The 23,676-nt window shown below is 42.5% G+C and overlaps 1 protein-coding gene across 1 annotated transcript; it reads left to right on the top strand.

Moving 5' to 3' along the window:
- Positions 1–2,612: 2,612 nt before the first annotated feature.
- Positions 2,613–22,075, top strand: LOC145397766 (uncharacterized). The gene is made up of 9 exons (XM_080270793.1): positions 2,613–2,724; positions 6,458–6,622; positions 10,311–10,420; positions 11,079–11,235; positions 12,904–13,026; positions 15,958–16,022; positions 18,313–18,439; positions 20,361–20,480; positions 21,969–22,075. Exons 1-9 carry the CDS (start codon positions 2,613–2,615, stop codon positions 22,073–22,075), a joined length of 1,086 nt encoding a protein of 361 aa, XP_080126919.1.
- The last annotated feature ends 1,601 nt before the right edge of the window (positions 22,076–23,676 follow it).

The following is a 23,676-nucleotide window of genomic DNA, read 5'->3' as shown; positions in this document are numbered from 1 at the left end:
TTTTAGTTAATTCATTCTATCTGCAAACGATTTTATGCAGCCTTGGCAGCGCCGTTGTGCAGAGGGTACGAGCAGTGGAGCAGCCAGTCTCGATGGATGGGGGCTAAGGTTGGGCTAAGCCCTCCCCCCCTCCTCCTTTTATTGGATGGGGGAGCACAATGCTGCCTCTTGTCCATATATTGAATAATCAGAAATTTAAAATGAGGGTAAGGCAGTGGGGGCCATGGGTCTGAGCTCCTCCAACCCCCTTCCCCCCAGCCACGCCACTGGAACTCAGGCAAAAATATGTAACTGGACTGAAGGAGTCGGTGGTGGGCTGCTGGAAGGCCTGTCCTGCTGCCAGACAGAAAAACCCACGACTCACTAGGCCATAGAAGTACCTGTGGCTTTCCTATCAACGCATCCCTTGCCTGTGTTATTACCCTATACAACTCTGTTAAAACTGCAGCTATAGATTTTACAGGTGAACTTGTAGGCTGCCTTTGAATCTACTGCCCACAGAGGGGGAATGCACCAGCCTGGAAACACACAGAACCAAACCAAGACCAAAGTTAGACACAAACAATGAAAATCTAAAACACAGCGTCTGAGATATATAAAACAGATGACCATAATCCTCCTCTCATGACCAAGTTTTGTATGTATTCATTTATATATATCAACCCCTCTATCTAACTGTTTCATGGAGACCAAGGGCTTTATTCCAAGTGATACTGCAAGCTTCTCCTCTCATGATCAAGTTTTTATTTATATATTTATTAATTTATTCATTCTTTTATTTCATGGAGAACGAGGGCTGAATTCCAAGTGATGTTGCAAACTTCGTAACACCTCTTCCTAAGCGATCTATTCAACATATTCTTGCCCAATATTCACTTGCGTGTTATAAATGCACAATACGTCGGTATGAAAGCGATATAAATAGCATACAAGAGAATGCTAAAATGTGGCGTAAATTGTCAAATAAATAGATTAGGAAGAGATGTTACGAAGCCTCCTATGAGATGTATTTTTGGTGGCAGTTTGCAGGCTTCGCAGCACCTTATACCCAGTGATTTATCTTGCATCCTACTACTACTACTGCTGCTGCTACTACTACTACTACTTCTGCTACTAGTAAATGGTGGTTTGGTGAGTTAAGGCGCACCAGAAGAATGGAACCTGTATGGTCTGCATCTGAAAGTGATTGGGGATTATTGCTCACGTAATGCCACTCAGAGGTTAGTGAGGCTGGTTACCATATCCTTAAATGTCGTGACTGTGTAGCCTAGTCCCGGGCCTCTACGCCATTGTATGGGGAAAATGGGAAAAGGTGTACTTTCGTTGCTGTGTTCATTGTTATGATGATGATGATGATTATTATTATTAGTATTAGTATTAGAATTACTACTACTACTACTACAACAACAACAACTACTACTACTACTACTACTACTACTGCTATTATTATTATTATTATTATTATTATTATTATTATTGCTGTTGTTGTTGCCTTAATCATCATCTACCAAGTAAATCACAGGAAGACATTCCCCTAGCACAAAGCACCCTGTCATTAAGCTATTAATTTGTAACACCGACTGTTAAACACATGGGGAGACATACAGTTATTCCTTTACCATCCTATAATTACCATAAGAAACATGGGCGTCCGGAGGGGGGGGGACAAAGGAGGCAGTTGCCCCCCTCCCTTGGAAATCGACGGCTTCAGTTCTTGGTCAAGGATGATTGAGTGATATGAGTCGATTCATGCATTCTGTCACTATGCATTTGATGTAAATCATGTAACTCATGTAAGTGTATGCCTATCCCTGTTTGGAGTGTGTGTATTTTGATACATTATAACCGCACATATACGTATAATTTCTTTTATTTTGCCCCCCCTTCTAACAGAAAATCCTGCGGACGCCCCTGATAAGAAAAAAAAAAATCAATGGAGGTAAATCAATAACAGAAATAATTTTGTTTCGCCTTATCCTTCATTTGTGATGCATTTGGTAGTAAAGTGAAAATGGAGATTGCGAAAATGGAGATATAAAAAAAGAATATCAGAAATAATTTTGTTTTCCTCGTATTTCACCTCTGTAACCATTCTAGCATACATGCGAAGTGTTTGGTGGCTATTAGAGTGGAAATAATAATAATAATAATAATAATAATAATATTTGTACAAGTCTGCTAAAAACGACCTAAGTTCAAGAAAGTTTTGCGAATATGCAGATCTCAGAACGGATCCACGCCAAACATCTCGGAACTTTCTTCATTATCTCCAATTAGCTCTCCGCTCCCTTTCCCTTCCTTCCCCTCCTCCCTCTTAATGGCGCCGTAATCAGCAACATCCGCGTGCCTTCACAGTCCAGGGGTATATATGGACTGGCATACCGGAAAACGCCGTCAGTGCACTTCTCTTTCACGTTTGGAGTTTTGGTTCAGATTTGAAAAAAGGGCTGTTATTGCGTCTTGTTATTTCAGAGAGACAAACAAGAAACGTTGTAGCGTCAGGACCGTTTTAAATTTAATATACTTATTTACGTTTTCTTGAGCATTTGGATTTTTATAAGTGTTTTTGGCCAAAGAGTGAAGAAGGGATGCCGTGCAGTTGGAGTGGAAAGATGGCGGTGCTGACGTCACTGGTAATGGCGATTCTGGTGAGGACGGACAATGCCATGGCAACCCCATCTGGCTATACCCAAAACAGCAGCGACAGCACCAGGGACAGCAAATGTAAGCACATTAATACAGAATATTTGGAACCGTATTTTCGTTGGAGCACGAGAGTTCGTAATACCTCTCCCTGTACGATTTACTCTGCACATCAGTCCTTGATTTTTCTGTTGTCTGCTACATTATAATATCTACATGATCACTAATATACTCGTGCAGGAGGATCTATCTGTCTCTCTGTAGCCAGACAAGAGGATACTGAGCTGTTATATGCAAAATAAATCGTTAAGGAAAGGGTGTTAAGAATCTCTCAGCTGAAATAGTTGGATGATGATGATGGTGATGATATTGAAGATGATGATGTAATTAACGCAGGCAGTAGTGTCAGAATTCATGATCAGTGGGACACATCTTCATGGGTTGATGAAAAAAGTCTGTGTATAGCCAGACGTCTTACTCATAGTCCCGAAAGGAGTGGCTACAAACAAATCGCCTCCATGTCACCCTGTCTTCTTCCACTAGGGTGACCTCACTCCAGCTCACACCACCTCACTCATTCTTCCATCTCATTCTTGGTCCCCCTCCCTCTCATATATCTCTTCACACCATCCCTCCACCTCGTCCTTGATTCCCCTCTCCCATGTATCTCTCCATACCATCCCTCCGTCTCATCCTCGGTCTCCCCCTCCCCCCTCTATTCCACTCACATACACTCTTCTAGTCAGTCTCTCATTCTCCATTGTCACTTCACATGACCAAACTATCTCAAATTATTTCTCCTAACGCTTTCAGTCACATCCGCATCAACACCACAACGTTCCCTCACTTCCTCATTCGTCTGTATGTCTCTCCACTCCATCCCTCCATCTCATTCCCGGTATCCGCCTCCCTCTCCCCCGTCTGTACCCCACTCACATAAACTTCCAATCAGGCACTCCTCCATCCTCTCCATATTACCAAACCATCTCAGAGTATTTTTCATAATGCTTTCAATTATGTTATTATTAACATCGAAACCTAATCATTTAGATTTATCTTTTTATTTTTATTTTTTCCCGTTTTTTCTTCCCCCGCCCATGGCTCAAAAAGTGGACCCGGTGGACTGCTGGTTGAGGTTGTCTTTCCACTGCGGTCCGCCATCTTACTTTCGGGGGATAGGGAGGGAGCTGAGGAACATTTGTATATCCCGGAAGCTTGGCTATATGGATGCTAACCCGTGAAGGCCTCCTAACTTCGCAGCACCTCTTCCTAAGCGATTTGTTTTGAGTCAGTCCTTCACACAGCCTTGATAACTTCTGAATATCGATAGTTTGCATCAGTAACGAAGGGGAGGATATGAAGGTGTGATACGCAAAACAAATCGCTGAGAAGGTGCTACGTAACCTCCTATGCCACCGAGACTGCTCTTGTGGCATCAAAGGCTTCGTAGCATCTTTACCTTAGCGAGTTATTTATTTAGAACGTTCAGTATCGACATAGTCTGCATCAGTTGCATACAAGAAGATGTTGAGGTGTGATGCGCAGAATGAATCGCCAAGGATGAGGTGCTACGGAGCCATAATGCCACTACGAACAAGGGCCTCAGAGCCATGGTATCCTTGGCATGGCAGACTTCGTAGCACTTATTCCTCGGCGATTTCTTTTGAGTATTACACCTTATCATCCTCTTGTTTGTTGCTTATGCCACTCTAAGATCGTCAGAGTTTGCATTAATAACAAACAAGAGAATATTAAGGTGCAACCGGCAAAACAAATCGCTTACGAACTACCTTCTTTTGTTGTGTTACCACTCTGTACCTTTTACGACAATAAATATTTCAATTCAATTCAAGAGATGCTACGAAGTCTGCTATGACAACGAGAACACAGCGCCATATTGTCGTTGGACTGGGAGACTTCGTAGTACTTCCTCTTCAGCTATTTGTTTTGAGTATTGCGCCTCATGAACCTCTTGTGTGTTTTTCTCATATCAATATCTGTCTCAGTAACATACGAGAGGACATTGAGGTGCCAGTCAAAGTAAATCGCCGAGGAGGAGGAGGAGTTTGTACGAAATTTCCCAGCTATCAAGAATACACCTTAAAATGATGACGCTAGTGCATGGGAATTCCACCAACCAACTTAAACCACACATGCTTGGACAGCTCTTGTACTGTGCTTCAGCCAACTCTACACGATTTCATTCTGTTGAGGGTGAGTCATAGGAACCTAAGAGTGTTGATACAGCCGCCAGTAACCCTTTCCCGGCCGAGCGAACTCTTCTGTTCCAGCTAACAACAGACGATTTTATGAAGATGGCAGAGAGTCATAGGAGCCTCGGTGTCCTCACTTGACTTCATCCTGGGTTTCTGGTTCGAGGGGTCCCTTTAGAACCCTTTAGGCTCTTCCTTAACCGACAAGAACACGGGTCTTCATCACACTGAAAGGGTCTATCGCTCGCCATTCGTGTTGTCTATCAGTGCTGAGTGTGCCAGTGATCCTGATGTATGACGGGGGACATTTTTCGTCTAATATTTTGCCTATAAGTCTTCTTGCCACTTTCGTCTGCTGGCTGATATACGGAGAGAGTCTTGGTATGCTTCACTGCCCATAGATACAAAAATTCGCCTAATATTTCACTTTATTTTTCACTTCCCTGTAGTGGCTAACATTTCTTAGATGAGAGAGGCGATATGGTTCCCCGTCCTTAGATACTTCTCTCTGATATGACGCATCAGGAAGGAATATAACGGACAGGTGAGGCAAACGCAGAGGAATAGTAGGCCAGTATACTAGAGGATATTATGAGGTCAAGTGAAACAATAAACCGCTTAAGCAAAAGTGCACAGTATTCCATTTTACATGCAAAAAAATGCGACTCCTTACATTTCATCCCCTCTCCTGCTTTCCATATCCTTCCAACCCTCTTTCAGTGTTTTTTATTTTCATCATCATCTCTGTATGTTTCCTGGAGCAATTTTTTTTCTTCCATCACCTTCAAATTTTTGTATAAAACATCACCTCAGATTTTCTCCTTGACGTTCAACTATTTTCCTCTTCTTTCCAGAGTCAGTGTTTATTACTGTCATATCCTCAGCAGCATCCTGGACATTCATACTTCCGTTTACATCATTTGTGTGTGTGTGTGTGTGTGTGTGTGTGTGTGTGTGTGTGTGTGTGTGTGTGTGTGTGTGTGTGTGAATCATCATGTTAAAAGGTCTTTAAATACTATCAGGATTTCCTTTTATATTTTAACACAGTTATGGCAACCTTTTTTTTTTTTTTTTTTTATTTAATCATTTTGTGGCTATTTGAACATTAATAGCATTCTCCCCGACCCCCTTCTTCCGTCTTTCTGGCACTGAAACAGAGCTCTAGGTGCTGTGACCCTAGGTGGAATAGCTGCGGTGTCCACCCTGGAGCCAAACTTCCTTATATTTCCCTACACATCACCGTAGGAAGGACCTGGTCCGATCTTGGTGAGGAGTTGTTTACCACAAGGAGGCGCCGAGTCGCTGCATGGCGTAGGTCATATACTGTACTGTACCTGTAGGACGGCCCCATAGAAGTAGCTGCTTACCTGTGATCGACGGGTTTGCTCGACCAGACAGAATGGGGTTATGGAACAACAACAGAAACAACAACAGCAGCAGCAACAACAACAACAACAACAAAACAACAATCCTTCATTTTCCTGAACACGTACAACATAGTTTCTGGCTTTCAGGATTTTTTTCTTTTTCGCTCTCTTCCCCTTGTATATCCTTCCCAAATGCTGTCTGGATATTTCACTTTCCTTTTTCTTCCCCTCCAGTCCTGAACCTGCAGCTGCTGCCGTTCGTGTCGGTGCAGGTACGTCCGGACTCGTGTACCACCAATACCAACGGTACCGGGGTGTGCACCTCGTCCCAAGACTGTACCAACCAGGGCGGCAAGGGGGACGGTTCCTGCTTCAACGGATTTGGCGTCTGTTGCGTCTGTTAGTAGTACCTGTATTTCTCATCTACTGTCCTTTTCCCCTCTTGTATTTGCTCTCTGTGCTTTATAATATTCGTATTCTCACGTACTGTACTTCTTACCCTCTTGTACTTACTCTGTACTTCATGCATATAATATTATTCGTATTTCTCATGTATTATACCTTGTACTTCCAACCCTCTTGTACTTTGTGTACTTCACGCACATAATATTATTCGTATTTCTCATGCATTGTATTTCTCTTCTACTTACTCTCTGTACTCTTCATGTATTTATATTTATTGTAGTCTGTCTTCATCTGAGGGAACGGGGCCATTTCTGTAACTTGAATTCTAGGTCGAGGTTGCATGATACGAGGTGGGAATGAGTCTCCTTGGTTTCCAGTCAGATTTACTTTCCAGTCTAATTAATCTAGACCATCAACCGGGATAAAATAGCTTAGGGATCTGTGTCAGCTTAGAGTGAACGTAGTATAGTTGTGCTCCTAAAATAAAAGCAAGGCGGCAGAGGAGAGAGACGCCTTCATGTGGTGGCACTGATATAACCTGACATCTGCACTGCCTGGCTATACAAAAAAAAAAAAACTCCCTCCACTACTATCTTATTCCCCAAGAGGAAGATGGTGGACTGCAGAAGGGAGAATTCAGCCCGCAGTCCAATGGGTTTAAATTTCCCACTCCATTTGCATGTTTTGTGAGATGCTATATACCAGATTCGGTACAGGAGAGGGACGCCTTCACGCGGTGGCACCATTTCAACCGGGTAGATCCGCCTAGAGTGGGTATAGGAGCCTGAGTGTGTCCTTCACTACACCCAAACACCCTCTTAACTCGCTTCTCAGTACTCTCCCCCCCTCTCTCTCTCTCTCTCTCTCTCTCTCTCTCTCTCTCTCTCTCTCTCTCACACACACACACACACACACACACACGCACACATGGAATATATTCATGTACACATCAATACACGTGTAGCATAAAGAACTTTAGGCAGCCACGCACAGTAAAACACACACACACACACACACACACACACACACACACACACACACACACACACACACACACACACACACACAGGCTAGCCTGAAACTGGTTGAAGGCCATAAAGACATATTAGCAAATGTTTTCCTTGTTGGGGCCCAGGGTGAGGGTGACTCTCTCTCTCTCTCTCTCTATCTATCTATCTATCTATCTATCTCTGTCTATCTATCTCTGTCTATCTATCTCTGTCTATCTATCTGTCTACCTATCAATTTACTCATCTATGTCGCCAATGGGAACTCTTAAGTGTTTGGACTAAGGAGACGGATAGAAAAATAGATAGATAGACAGACAGACGGAGACGTAGACATATAGACAGATAGACAGGCAGACAGACAGACATATAAGCAGGTAGATAGATAAATAGATTAATAATTAACTAGAATTTGTCCTTGTCTATCAGTTTTCCTTCTGGGTTTTCCTGGCCATGCAATAAATATATCGTCTTTAATTTTCCCCACGACAGGAAAGGCAAAGGAAAGTGACAATCTGAGTAGGCAATACAAACGAAAAAGAAAACAGGAAAAAAGGAAAAAGAAAAGGAAGATGTTGCAAGAGAGAGACATTTTCATCATGGACCCGTGTGTGTGTGTGTGTGTGTGTGTGTGTGTGTGTGTGTGTGTGTGTTTTGCGCTTTCCTTGTTGCATCACGGTTATGTATGTGTGTGTGTGTGTGTGTGTGTGTGTGTGTGTGTGTGTGTGTGTGTTTTGCGCTTTCCTTGTTGCATCACGGTTATGTATGTGTGTGTGTGTGTGTGTGTGTTGCGTTTTCGTTGTTGCATCACGGTTATGTATGCGTGTGTGTGTGTGTGTGTGTGTGTGTGTGTGTGTGTGATACTTCCTGTCCACTACGTTTTCGTCATCCTCACAGTAACTCCTTTGTCCCTTCTCCAACCTCTCTCACCCTCTACTCACCTATTCTCTCTCTCTCTCTCTCTCTCTCTCTCTCTCTCTCTCTCTCTCTCTCTCTCTCTCTCTCTCTCTCTCAGATTAGAGGGAATAAGAGGGTACAGTAAGAACAAAAATAAATAAATACAAAATAACACTTCCCTCTCTCTCCCACCTCTTCCCTCCCTTACCCCTCCCTCATCTCCCTGTCTCTCCCTCACCTCCTGCTTCCCTCCCTGTGTTCTCTATTTTCCTCCCTTGCCGTCCTCTGATCCCTCCCTCACTCCCTCCCTTTCTCTCTCTCTCAGTCTCTCTCTCCCTGACCTTCTCCCTTAACTCTCCTGGATATTTTATAACTGGTCGGTCTTCCTTATTTTTCTAACTCCCTTTATTTTCCTCCCTTTTCTCGCCCCACCCCTAAATATCTCCCTATCTTCCTCCCTAAGCCCCTACCTTTCACCCCAACTCCCTACTTCCCTTCCTAACCCCCGAAAGACTTGGAGATGTCGAAAGAGTACAAAGGAGTGCAAAGGAAAGCAAAAAACACCCCCCCACACCCACACCCACATTATATATATTACACACACACACACACACACACACACACACACACACACACACACACACACACACACACACACACACACACACACACACACACACACACACACACACACATCTATAACAAACAAAATTATCCTATGCGTTAAAGACAAGGATAGCAAAGCAGGAATAAGGTGGACTAGTTACCTCTTAAGACACTTGTACCTCATCCTCTGCCTGTATCTCTCCGTCCTCCCTCCCTTCTTATTTGCCCATCCTGCCTCCCTCCCTCACCCTGTATATCTCTCCCTTACCCTCTACAGAAGACAAGAACTGAAGAGACACCCCCCACCCATCCCCCCAAAAAAAATAATCTGTCTTTATTTCTACTTCTTTCCTTCCTTTCTCTACTTTCCTCGTGACTACTTAATTCTCTCTCTAAACCACTGTCCCTCCCTAACCCCTATCTTTCTCTCTGATCCTCTGTCTCTTTCCTTTACTCTCTTCCTCTCCCTCTCTAACACCTTATTCCCTTCTCCCCTGCTCTCTTCCTCTCCCTTTAACAGTTATTTCACTATTCCTTACTCTCTACCTCTCTCTCTAACCCCCTGTCTCTCTCCCTTACTCTATTCCTCTCTCTCTAACCCCTTATCTCTCTCCCTTACTCTATTCCACTCTCTCTAACCCCCTATCTCTCTCTCTCTAACACCCTACATTTCTCTCTAACCCCTATCTCTCTTCCTTACTCTATTCCTTTCTCTCTAACCCATATCTCTCTCCCTTACTCTATTCCTCTCTCTCTAACCCCTATCTCTCTCCTTTACTCTATTCCACTCTCTCTAACCCCTATCTCTCTCTAACACTCTACGTTTCTCTCTAACCCCTATCTCTCTCTAACACTCTACGTTTCTCTCTAACCCCTATCTGTCTTCCACACTCTATTCCTCTCTCTCTAACCCCCTATCTCTCTCCCTAACCTCGTACCTCTCTCTCTGACCCCCTTCCTCTCTGTCTAACTCCCTATCTCATTGCCTTACTCTCTTCCTCTCTCTCTAACCCCCTATCTCTCTCCCTAACGCCTTCCTCTCTCTCCCTTACCTCCACCTCTCTCCCTGACCCCCTTCCTCTCTCTCTAACCCCCTTCCTCTCTCTCTCTCTCTCTCTCTCTAACCTCTTATATCTTTCTTTAACCCTCTCCCTCTCTCTAACCCCCTACAGACGATAGGAAGTGCGGTGGAACAGTGCGAACCAACAACACCTATTTGATCAACGATGACTACCCCGACAGCGTTAACGCCATAGACAACTGCCAGTACACCATTCACAAGGTTGGTGCTCTGCGTCTGTGTGATCTGTGTAACACTATCTATTTATCTGTCTATCTATCTATCTGTCTGTCTATCTATCTATCTGTCTGTCTGTCTATCTATCTATTTGTCTGTCTGTCTCTCTGTCTATTTGTCCACATCCTCCCTTCTTTTGCTGGTATTTTCTCTTCCCCTTTCTCCCCCTCCGTCGATACTTCTTCCCACTCCCCTTCCTCTCTCTCTCTCTCTCTCTGCTAATACATACACTGACTTTGAATAATTGTAATCTTCATAAACAATAATATTAAAAGAGAACAGTTCAAGATGTAGTTAAACCCCCAGTATAACACAAGAGTTGCCCACAGCGTTGAAGAGGTTAAGTACGTTTGCAGGAGGGCGTGTTGCAATTGCACCTCACATCACCCGACTGATTGCAACACGGACTCAGGCTTTTCCGGCGGGTCTTTCCTTGTTATTGGCTATCATTTTCTTGTTTGGTTTGGAGAATACTTGCCACCTCATCCTTTCCACTGCATTTCACCTAACCTAACCTGACCTATCGTAATTACTAATCATCCCTAACCTACCCTGCCCTAACCTAACCTAACCAAACGAACCTCATGTAATTTCTAAGCACCCCTAACCTACCTTGACTTCATCTAACTCCGCCACGCCCCAGATCAGCAACGAGGTGTGTCAACTTCGCCTGGATTTTGATACCCTTCGCCTCCAGGGCCCTGACAACACGTCCTCCTGCACATACGACACCTTCAGCTTCGTGGGCACAGCTGGAGCCAACCCCACCGTTATATGTGGCGATAACAGTGGACAACATAGTAAGTGGCGGGTTGTGGTGGGGTTGAGAGAGGTGTAGAAGGCCAGGAGAGGGATTGGGAGACTAGTAGAGAGGGATTTAGAAGGCTAGGAAAGGAGTTAGGAGACTTTAGAGGGTAGGAGACTGGTGAAGAGGGATTTAAGAGATGAGAGGTTTGTAATGAGAGGGTTAGAAAGGGTTAGAAGGCTGGTGGAAAGGATTTGAATGGTGGGAACTTTGTATGTGAACTGTCAAAGCGGGTGAAGAAGGTTAGAAACGGCTAGAAAGCTGCTGGGAAGAGCTGTTAGAGGTGAAGGACTGTGACTGTGAGGTGGAAAGGGTTAGTAGTGGATGGATAAAGGATCTAAAGATGGCAAAGGGGTTGGAGAGTGGGACTGGTGGGTGTAGGGGAGGTGGAAAGTGTGCATGGTCTGTGCAACACGACTTCCTACACACAAGACGTATTTAACTTCGTGGGCACAGCTGGAGTCAACCCCATCGTTATATGTGCACGAAACACTAAGCTGCATAATACGTAGGGATTATTTATTATTATTTTTCCCATCCATCTTATCTGGAATGAAGGAGCCAGCAACTTCAGCCGGACACTTCCAGAGAACTTTTGTTGAGGTTTTGTTGAGGGATTTTCTGGGTTGTGATACTGAGGTGCAAGGCGTAGGTAAGTGCGTTATGGTGTCAGGGGCTGCAGTACAGTGAGGGAAACGTGGACTACTGGGTTGGAACTGCAGCAGGGAAGAGTAATAACAAGAACAATCCGATGAGCTAATTTCCATTTTCTTCTTCCTGTGTATATACCGTTCCATTTTATTCAGCTCAGGGGAGGCTTTTCGTTAGATATAGCCTTCATCAACCCCTTCAGCGCAAGAGGTCTTTCCTAATCTGAGTGAAATCGCCTGGATGCTATGAATAATACAAGGTGGTCCATATGTAACGCTCCACTTACACTCCACCAAGGAATTTCTCGTGTGTTGAGGGGACGGCTCTGTCAGTGTTATCAGTATCTACCCTGCATCATTTATTCCTTCCCTACTCCACTGAACCACGCCCACACCAGCCGACTGAGCCGTCCTCCCAGCACATAAGATACTGCCAAGTGAGTTTCTAGAAGTGCGCTGTTTAGTGGACTCCATGTATGTAAGATGACGTCCTACTAGTAAAGGGGACAAGAGCTGGAGACTGTTGACGGAACCCCTCATTAGCATCACCATCATGATCATAATCTTCCTCACTCTTAATTATTCGCAAGACAAAAGCCTCTACTCGACTTTCTCCACTCAGTCCTGTCAGCATTCTTCCTCGTCTGGTGTTGAGGAAACGGGAAGAGAGAAAGCTGACTTTATAAATTCGTTGACGTATTTTTCGTTACATTTTGACATCACCAGACGATTTTATTAATTTTTGGAGGATCGCTTGCTTTAGAAGGGTTAATGAAAGCCATACCCAACCCCTCCAGTTCGAAAAAAGTCTCCTAAGCTAAATAAAATTGTCTGGAGATAGCAAGAATAAAGTAGAGGAAATGCGTCACCTAGCTGACGGTGCTGAAGCCACTGTGAAAGCCCAGGCAGTAAAACAGGATATTGTGTGATAATAATAATAATAGTAATAGTACTACTACTACTACTACTACTACTACTACTACTACTAATAACCACGTTGCCCCTCCCATCAGTGTACCTGGATCTGGGTGCAGGTAACGGCGGGGCTCGTGTAAATATCGCCACCACCACCACCAACTTCTCCAGGTCCTGGCGGATTAAGGTGACGCAGATCCCTTGCAGCTCACCAAGCAGAGGTACGTGGTTAGAACAGGTTAGGTTGGATTAGGTTAGGTTAGGTAGATTAGGGTTGCTTAGGTTAGGTTAGGTTACAGAGAAAGTGTGATGGAGAGGTTAGAACAGGTGCGTGAAGGAGGTGTAATGGTGTAATGATTAAAGTGTGTGTGTGATGGGGCGTGTGGAGGTGTGTGTAGGTGTTTGGAGTGTGTGGAGGTGTGTGAGGGTGTGTGGAAGTAGTGTGTGGATGTGTGTGAGGGTGTGTGGAAGTAGTGTGTGGATGTGTGTGAGGGTGTGTGGAAGTAGTGTGTGGATGTGTGTGAGGGTGTGTGGAAGTAGTGTGTGGATGTGTGTGAGGGTGTCTTTAAATGTGTGTAGGTGTGACTAAGGTGTGTAAAGGTGTATGGAGGTGTAAGTAGTTAGAACATTTGTGACTGGCGTAGAGGTTAGTTAAAGTATGGTAGGGAAAGCATGTGTAGTGGAGAGGGTACGGATGTGGTAGTGAAGATGTAGAAATTAAGAGGAATTTGGTAGGAGGATGCAAGTGTGGTGGAATGTGTGTAGAGGTTGGTTAGGATGTGATGGGAATGTGTAGAGAGGGTGTAGATGATAGGAATTTGTTTGGAGGTTAAGGAAGATGTGATGGGAAGGGTACAGCTGTGTTGGAGAGGTTAGATGTCACACAGATCAGTTTCAAGTCACCCAGGTATGTGGTTGGGGGTGTGGTCGTGGGGATGTGTGTGTGGTGGGGGATAGCTAGGTCTGTGGGGGGTATGGTGGGGTTAGTGGTGTGGCGAGGTAGGTGCAGGGGTGTTATGTATGTGCAGAGATTTAGCGGGGTTGTGGTGATGTGCTGGAGCTGGTGAGGAGGAAGCAGAAAAAACTTATAGGGATGCGTGTGATTGGACTGGAGGTGCGTTGAGTGTGTTGCGTTTCAGTCGGGATGTTGGCTATTTTTGGGCTTCCTGTGTTTTGTTTCTTGAGGGAGAGAGAGAGAGAGAGTCACCACTCTGTCTGCGTCATCACCCCCGGATGTGCTTATCCAAGAGCTGTATTTCGTTAGCATTGGAGACTTCGTGGCAACTCTCCCTTGGCGATCAATTTTGCCAATTATCCCAGACTTTCCCCTTGTATGTAATTAATACAAAATATGTTCGTATTAAAAAGGTGTATATACTGAAAAAAGAGAATGGTTAACTTTAGTATATAGCCTGTATAAAAACTGTAAAGTGTTAGGAAATCTCCAAAGCGGTTGTTTACACACGCATCCTCTCCTGTAGATAAGCGACGTACAACCACAGTACAGGAACTAATTATTTATTTTATATATTGCCTCAGTCCTAATATAGTATCCACATTGAGTATCCATCACTGAACAGCACTTCCTTTTTCTTTTGATATAATTTTACGGAAAACGTGCAGTCACATTTCGTCGGTGATACGAGGTTTATGCACTTTTTTTAGTTCAATCACTCACTTCATGTAGTGCTGCCTACTTCTTCCTTAGCCTTTATCATTCTTTTTCTGTGCCTGTCCTCCTCTCTTCCTATTTCTCCCATCTTTCCTGTCACTTCTTATTGCTTTTCTTTCCATTACAGGTGGCTTTACATTGAGTGACAAGCCAAATGGTTTCCTGTAAGCCAAGAAACCATTTACAGCGCTGGGTGGTAACCATATAACCAAACCATACGTGTTCCCTACGTGTCAACAAGTGGGTTGGTGGAGGGTTAGTGCCTCTCCCCGTAAAACAAATAACTCAGAGTCAAATGGCCACCCCTTACGGGATTATGGCGTCTGGCGATAGATAGATAGATAGAATCATCCGGGTTCATTTTAACTTTCTTGTTTTCTTATACAGTGGTTTATTCTTATTTATCAGTAGGCCGGTTTTAACAAAAATGTTTATGTTGCATGTGCTTTGCCTTTCGAGCTAATTTCGATCACACCCTGTATTTAATGTACAGTATATGCAGCCAGACGCTTTAATACCGAAGGAGGTCGCCATGAACAAATTGCCTCCATGTCGCCCTGTCCTCCGCCATCAAGCTGCCCTCCATCCCACACCATTCTCGTTTATTCATATACCTCTCTACCTCATCCTCGTCTCCCTCTCCCCCTCCACCTGACTCACATTTTCCTAGTCAGTCTCTCACTCTCCATCCATTCCATAATACTCATTATTATTATATTACTTATATCCACGCTCATCCTTCAACTGTCCTATTTTTACCTTGGCCTAAAACTGACATCTCACTGTCTTGAACGCTGAGTTGTAACAAGAGATTAACGCAACACAGTGCTAGTCATGAAGAAGCGCTATGTAAAGGTTATAGTATTTTTTTTTTCACTGAGCTGTGTGAAATAATCTGGAGGACGAAAATCTGGGAGTTGTTAATCTAAAAATAGTACAGTTTCAACCACTTTCCACTAAATATTATTCCTTATTGCGCAGGCCACTATATCGAATTTCTCTCTCTCTCTCTCTCTCTCTCTCTCTCTCTCTCTCTCTCTCTCTCTCTCTCTCTCTCTCTCTCTCTCTCTCTCTCTCTCTCTCTCTCTCTCAGTTTCGTTCACTTTTCTTTCAGTATTGCTCATTATTATATCCCTTCTTGTATCAACTTTTCTCTCACCTAATTTCGTCCACTTTCCATTCTATATTCAATATCGCGACCTACTTTTATCTCTTTATTTCGATCACTTTCCACTAGATAATGTTCAATGTCATATCCCACTTCTCAGCCACCTAATTTCATCCACTTATCGTTCATTACAGTTCATTATTATACAGCTAATTATCGCCTCTTTCTCAGCTAATATCTACCACTTTCCATCAGATACCTCTCATTATTCTATCCCAATTCTCTCTCTGTCTCACTTAATTTCACTCGCTTTCTACTAAATATTGTTCATTATTATACATGTCATTATATATAGTTTGTTTTCCCTCCCAGCTCCACCCAATTGCCTTCAGTACTACACGGAATATTCTGGCAACATCAAGTCTTATAATTATCAGGTAAGTTACGAAAATAAAATAGTCACCCATTCCTCTTATTTTTTTTTTCTTTTTCTGTTTTGTCTTTTTTTTTGTATTATGTTCGTATTTGTCCTTTCCTCTTGCTATTATTCTCCTCTTTGCCATTTCCTCTTGCTGGTATTCTCCTCTTTGCCAGTTCCTCTTCCTGGTATTCTCCTCGTTGCCATTTTCTCTTTGTCATTTTCCTCTCTCCGTCATTTTCTCTTCTCTTCGTATGTCATTAACCCTTCCTGTCAGTCTCCTCTGTCATTGTTCTCTCTTATTTTCTTTTCTGTGTTCCTTTGTCCTATTCCACTTTCTCTGTCGTATTCCTATCTCTGTCATCTCCGCCCCCCCTCTGTCTTATACTTTTCTTTGTCATATGTCTTATCTCTCTTATGGTCTCTCTTTGTCTTTTTCCTCTTTGTCTTTTTTTTTTTTTTAATCCTCCAACTTCCTCTATCATTTTCCTTTTTATGCCATGCTTCTCTGTCTTTCCTCTCATTCTTCTTACCCTCTCTGGCCTTTTCCCCTCATTCTCAAACCTTCCTGTCTCTTTTTTTATTTTTCTATCTAACACCTTGGCTACCTTTTCTTTTTCTTTCTCTTATCACGTGGGAAACAAGCCGAAAATGAACCCCTTCCTCCCACTGTCATTTACTCTCCCCAATATCCTTTTCCATCACTTTTTAATGTTTCATACGACATCACTCTAGGTTCGGTAAAACGTATGTCTAGATCCGGTGACATATTTTTAAAAGCTTGTCATATCAGTACGTTTCTATTAGTCTGTAGGAGATATTTATAGTCAGCTTGTTTTCATCTTGTCAAAATCGGGCCTTTCTCACAACCTGGATACTTGGATGAGCCGTAAGTGTGAGTTAAAAATGAGTCTCCTTGGTTACTAGTTAAATCAGCCATTCAACCTTCACTTGCTTTGAGTTAAGAATGAGCCTCCTTGGTTACTAGTAAAAACAGCCATCCAACCTGCCATAGCTTTGAGTTAGAATGAGTCTCCTTGGTTACTAGTCAAATCAGCCATCCAACCTGCCATAGCTTTGAGTTAGAATGAGTCTCCTTGGTTACTAGTCAAATCAGCCATCCAGCCCGACTACACACGGTCATCATCTGAGCCAAAAGTTAACGCGGTGTGTAGTGAAGAAGGAGTTAATGAAGGCGATACACAAACCGCCTAGATCAAGTCTCCCTTCAGCTGAATTAAACAGTTTGCTGAGTTGTAGTGATGCATTTTTAGTTTATTATTTATGATTCTACACGATTCTCTTATTCTGGAGGAGATTCTTGTGGTGGAGAGGCAATAAAGGCCACATAGAATCACGACCTCTCCAAATCGAAGTTTCCCATTAGCTGTGTAAATTAATATGGTGAAATCGGAAACGTATTGTTTAGTTAATTATTGCTGTCTCCATATGATGCTATTAGTCTGTTGGAGAGTTCTGGTGGTGAAGAAGTTAATGAAGGTCAAAATTCTTTCCCAGCAAAAAAAGAAAGAAGAAAAAAGAAGGAAAGAAAGATAGAACAGAAAAGAAAGAAACTACTTCCTTCCCCTTCTTTGTCCGAACCATACCATATTATTCAGGCCAACTTCTTTCCCGGACTCTCTCTCTCTCTCTCTCTCTCTCTCTCTCTCTCTCTCTCTCTCTCTCTCTCTCATGGTTAGATTCTGAGTTGCTTTTTTTTACTCTTTCCTAGTTTATTTTCAGTATCCCAGGCACATGGAACCTCCGATATAACTCCCCCCCTCCTCTTTCTCTCTCTCTCTCTCTCTCTCTCTCTCTCTCTCTCTCTCTCCAACTCTGTCTGTCTATCTATCTGTCTATTCATCAAGCCGTACATCACCCAGCTCTTGCTTTCCAGCCCCTTTCTCCCCATTTTCCAGCCGCTTTCCCCCTTTTCCAGACGTTGTCCAGTTTCTTTCCCCTTTTCCAGATCTTTTCCAGCTTCTTTCCCCTTTTCCAGGCTTTCTTCAACCCCTTTCCCCTTGTCCAAACCTTTTCCAGCATCTGTCTCTTTTTCCAAATCTTTCCCAGTCTCTTTTAGATACATTCGAGATTTTCTTCCAGCCTCTTTCCTTCTCCAGATTTTCTCTCAAATTCTTTCCTCTTTTCCAGATTTTTTTTTTTTTTACTTTTTTCCAGACTTTTTCCAGCCTCTTTCCTCTTTTCTAGCCTCTTTTCCCCTTTTTCAGACCTGTTCCGGCGTCTTTTCCTCTTTCCAGACCATTTCTCCTTTTTCCATGCCATCTTCACCCTCTTCCCGCCCCTTTCAGAGCACCCCGGGCCTCCACCAGCTAGGGGGTCAGCAGTACACAGCCTGCATACGAACGAGGGAAGGATTTTGCGGAATTAAATATGCGGCAGACCACTTCTCACTTACCAGGAACGGCACGGGATTAGGTGAGGAATGTGACAAGGATAGATCGATTACTTTTTGTCATATCATTATTATTAATATTATTATTATTATTGCATATTACACCTTGATTGGGGTTTGTGTTTCTGCTTCTGCTCTGCTTCTGTCTCTGTCTCTGTCTGTTTGTCGTAGTATCATAATTTTATGTAATACTGATGATGAGGATTATTATGATGATGATGATGATGATAATAATAATAATAATAATAATAATAATAATAACAGTAGTAGTAGTAGTAGTAGTAGTAGTAGTTGTTGTTGTTGTAGTAGTATTAGATAAGCAGACAAATAGAGTCAAGGTAGCCACAGTACAGTCCCCTCCTGTCACGTTGTTTGGCGGGCTTTCCCAAGGTTAAACAAACACCACCACCGCCACACACTACGTCCTCAGACAAGGGACCTCTTAGCTATTATTTTCGTCGTCCCTGAGTTGCATGTTAAGTGCGTGGGGATTCCCTGAGGAGAGCTGGGTGTGTAAAATGGACGAAACACACACACACACACACACACACACACACACACACACACACACACACACACACAGGAATTATTATCACATACACAGGAAAGAATTTAATTATTTTTGAAGATGGTGTCACTTCTAGCGTCACTCACACACACACACACACACACACACACACACACACACACACACACACACACACACACACACATAAAGGAAAGTAATCATTTCTAAAGACGGTGTCACTTCTAGATTGACAAACTTAGAAAATGCACAGAAATTATGCCGTGGTTCTTCCTCCATAGTGTTCGTTTGGGGGATGACTATTATATTTTTGAAGTTTTTGTGGACTGAAAGCTAAAAAAAAGAAAAAAAAAAAAAGAGAAAGACAAGCTAATTACGTTTCAAAAATTGCTGCAAGTCGTTGAAAAGAGAGAGAGAGAGAGGCAAAGTAACATGTTTTAAAAGATATGCTACAATGTGAAAGTCTCCATTTGGACTCTGACTTGCAGTGGAATTTGTCCTGTCTAAGCTTGATACATACGTAGCTATAGTTGTTTTATTTTAACTTGGCCCAGATTTTTTGCCCTCCTGCCTATTTCGCACGTAGCTCAGTGGCAGAACAAGATAATACTCAAGCTCTGCATCCTTTCCATGGCACTTCTTCGTGATTAGCACCGTATTCTAGTGTAAATCTCTTGCTGCAACTTAAAAAATCAGGATGGAGAGAGGGTAATATTCCCCAACTAGCACTTCTTCGTAACTAGCACCATATTCTAGTGTTAATCTCTTGCTGCCACTCAAAAATTAAGATGAAGAGAGGGTAATTTTGGGTCAGGTTAGAGTAAACAGGGTACAGTTGGCAAGCTTGTGGTCATACACGTCACTCTCATGGTACTACCTCCGATGGCCAGGGGTAGGGTTGTTTATGTAGTGTGAACTGTGGCCTTAAAAAATAAAAATTCTTTGGTGGTAACACAAAATAATCTATGTTTATCTTTTTCTTCTGTTTTCTTTTCTTTTTTTTTCTTTCTTCATTTTCTTCTTCTTTCATCATAATTATATTCTTCTGCTCTACAAGGCGAGCGGTTAGTATTACTAGCTACGAAGATGCAGTCTATTCCAATACGTGAGTGAATAACCTGCCACAGACTCAAAGGCCAAGTTATGGAATGAGCACAGCGGAAAGCGCCCCATGGCACTTGTCCCTACCTTTTGCATTTTAAACTTTACCTGCAGACTTTCATTCTGATCAACAAAGACCTTTTGCATTCATATTTTTATCTCTAGTTTGGTAAGTTTCTCGTAAGCTGAATAAAATCGTTCGTGAATGAGTCTGTATATATCACTGTATTTTAGGTGATATGGGAGGTTTCGTATCACCATCTCTTTAGCGATTTCTTCTGCATATTACGCCTCAACATTACCCTCTTTCCCTTCAGAGCCTGTGACGGGAGACCAGAATTGCTTGAACGACTTTTTGTTGATCCCCACGGTGGCCAAAGACGGATCAGTGACTGGCGTGGATCGGTACTGTGGCAGCAGACTGAATGACCTCGTTAGTAAGTATAAAAATGAAAGACAAAAAACAAAAAAAAAAGAAAAATGAAGGAAAACAAAAAAGAAAGAAACAATTAGGAAAGAAAATCGAAAAAGTAATAAAAAGCGGAAAAAAGGGAAAAACAAAAGAAAAAAGAAGGTGGAAGATATAAGAAAAGGGATAGAAAGGAGGAAAAGAAATGACAAATAATCCTTCTTCTATACTCTTTTTATTCTAACGGACTCAAATTGCCATCCGTCCTTCTTGAATGTTGTGATAATACAGTTGTAATAAAATATGATGCTAGTCACAAAGAAGTGCAATGGAAGGATGTAAGGCCATAGTATTTTCCCCCTACTGAACTAGGTGAAATATTCTGCAAAAAGACGAAAATCTAGGTCAATCTGAGACGAAAAGATTTTCACACGATTATTTTCTTTGTCTATGAGAGAGAGAGAGAGAGAAACAAAATACATCTCATCGAACTGACGGGGCTAATGAAAGTATACCCCCCCCCCTGCAGTACGAAAAGCCTCAAATCAAACTGAATAAAATCGTCTGGTGGTAGCTAAAATAGATTGAAAATGCACATAAAACATCACAGTGAAAAAATTATATATTACATAGTTCATTCTTTCACTATATAACAAAATAAAAGTAACAAAAGACGTCAGCACAGTGAAGAGGCTAGGGCGGTGAGTAATTCTTTCCGTTCTGGGTCATGGGAGACTTCGTAGTACCGTTTTATTATGCTTCGTGACTATCATCATATTCTAGTGTTACATATTGGCACAACTCAGCACTCAAGATGGAGAGAGGGCAAATTTAGGCCAGGTTAGTGTAAAGAGGATATAGTTTAGGGCAGTACCAACAAATTGCTGTGCCAGAAACCACATACGAATGTATGATCAATGATTTGTAAGCGATATTTGCTTTCCCAGGAGAGGCAAGGATAGTGCAGAATCTGTCCACCGAACGCACATGTGTGTGTGTGTGTAATTCACCGGGTCGGGTCGGTCAGGATCACTTGATGGTCGTGATCGTCATCTTTTTACCCTCCCGGAAGGGAGCTGAGAGCTCATATAGGGCAAGATATATGTGTGTGTGTTCGTCCTGCAAGAGCAAGTCCTAGAGTTCATTCATTTTAACCAAACGGAGATTCTCGTCCTTTTGTGAATTACTGCCAGTAAGTCAGTGCCAGTACTGTATAAGACAATACCATGACTCAACATCCTTTTATGAAACTTCTTCGTGACTAGCACCATATTCTAGTTAATCTATTGTTGCAGATCAACATTCAAAATAGAGATGCGGCAGTTTTTCGTCGTTTCTCTGTTTCGTTTTTCTTTTTTTACTTTTTGTGTGCAGCATTAACAAGGAAAAGAGAGTGTATACTCTTCCCATACGTCTTACTCTTCCTGCAAAATGTATATCAGAGATACGAATGAGGATAGATGGTAAATATACATGAATATCCCACCACTGACGCAATTCCCCCTCCCGCCCACAGCATACTCCAAGCCGTTTGAGATCCGCGTCCACACCGACTCCACCGAGGAGACCGACGAATCCCAAAACCAAGGCTTCTCTCTCCGATACACGCAGATACCATGTTAAATCTCTCCAACCCCTCCCCTCTCCTAGCCCTCCCTAGCCTTTCTCTCTCTCTTAGGGCTATTTTCAACATTGCACCTTGATTCCTTGTTAAAACCTCCAACTCTTCCACTCCCCTATCCCTTCCTAGCCTCTCTCTTTAGGACTGTTTTTAATGTTACATCTTTGGTTCCTTGTTAAATCTAATAACCCCTCTCCCTCTCACAAAAGATTTTTCGTTTACTCCACAACTACCTTTTCGGGTTTACTAAAAAAAAATTAACAAAGGTTTCTCTATGCTAACCTTGTCCTCTCTCTCTCTCTCTCTCTCTCTCTCTCTCTCTCTCTCTCTCTCTCTCTCTCTCTCTCTCTCTCTCTCTCTCAGACTCCAACCACCTCTCTCAAATACATGTTCCCCTAAAATCCCTTTGTTTTTTTAACTTGCTTGCTTGTCCAGAATACAAATTTTCGTGTTACAAAATCTAAATCTAAGAGGTCATTTTATCCTTCTTGTTTCAGTATTTCCGTTTCATCTCTTCTTTCTTTTATTTCAGTTCTTTTTTCTCCTCTTCCTCTTATTTCTTTTCATTATTTCTCATATCTTTTTCTTTTCTTCCTTTCATTTATCTTTATTTCTCCTCTCTTTTCTCTTCTTTCCTTTATTTCCCTTATAGTTCCTGATTGTTTTTATTGTGCCCATCCGTGGATTGTTTTTTGTTTTTATTTTTGTTTAGTGTATTACTTATCTTGTTTGAGTACAGCAGTTTGATTAGTTGTTTGTTTGTTGTTATTGTTTGCTTTGTTACATGTGTACTCTACTATGCATAATTGTGCCTTTGTTGTAAATTATGTTTGTTTAATAAATACTGTTTAGGAATATCCCCTTTTCTTGATACCTGGATGTAATCGGTAGAGAGGTGGCCTGCAGTTCTGCCGGACCCAGGTTCAAATCCCCGCTGGGGCAGGGAACAGTTTAAGGATTTGAATTTCATTAAAATCAGACTTTACTGATCTACCAGAAGACCCGCCGACATGTCGTAAAATTACCCCCGCTAATACCAATAAACTAGTCCTGTATGAGACAGCCCAAGCTGGTATTCGATATGGACGGTGGGTGTTAGCGCCGAAGTGGTGGCATGTGGAGGTGTATGGAATGTAGGAGGGCTACTGGGCCTTGGGAGCAAGCTGTGAAGCCTATGCCCGAAGTCGGACACACACACACACACACACACAAAAAAAAAAGATAGATTGATAGATGATAGACTAATGAATAGACAGATACTCAGAGACAAACAAATAGATAGACTGATGCAGATTCATGTATAGTAGGACGCACATCTATGTCTGTCTATATCCAATTATCTATGAGAGAGAGAGAGAGTTTCAATATAAACCAGGGAAACTCAGTGATACGGAAATCGGCACCCAGCCATATATTTAGGACACTATACAAGCGTTTCATAACTTTTTAAAACCAAACAGTGAAGAAATATACAGGATGGTCCATGCACAAACAGCTCCACTAGAAACTCACCTGGTGGTATTTTAAGTGGTGAAGGAATGGCTCAGTCTGCTGGTGTGGGCGTGGCAGCGGGAGTAGAAAACGAATAAATGATGCTGGATGT

This window comes from Coenobita brevimanus, chromosome 43, assembly GCF_032717465.1.
Source record: "Coenobita brevimanus isolate Jiangsu-jjx chromosome 43, ASM3271746v2, whole genome shotgun sequence".
NCBI lineage: Eukaryota > Metazoa > Arthropoda > Malacostraca > Decapoda > Coenobitidae > Coenobita > Coenobita brevimanus.
Note: the sequence above shows the minus strand (reverse complement) of the source record. Positions and strands in the feature narration are given on the sequence as shown.

Coding starts and splice junctions, on each gene's coding strand:
- LOC145397766 (XM_080270793.1), top strand. CDS start 2,613: ATGGCGGTGCTGACGTCACTGGTAATGGCGATTCTGGTGAGGACGGAC. Junction 2,725..6,457: donor CAGCACCAGGGACAGCAAAT/GTAAGCACATTA, acceptor CTTCCCCTCCAG/TCCTGAACCTGCAGCTGCTG. Junction 6,623..10,310: donor ATTTGGCGTCTGTTGCGTCT/GTTAGTAGTACC, acceptor AACCCCCTACAG/ACGATAGGAAGTGCGGTGGA.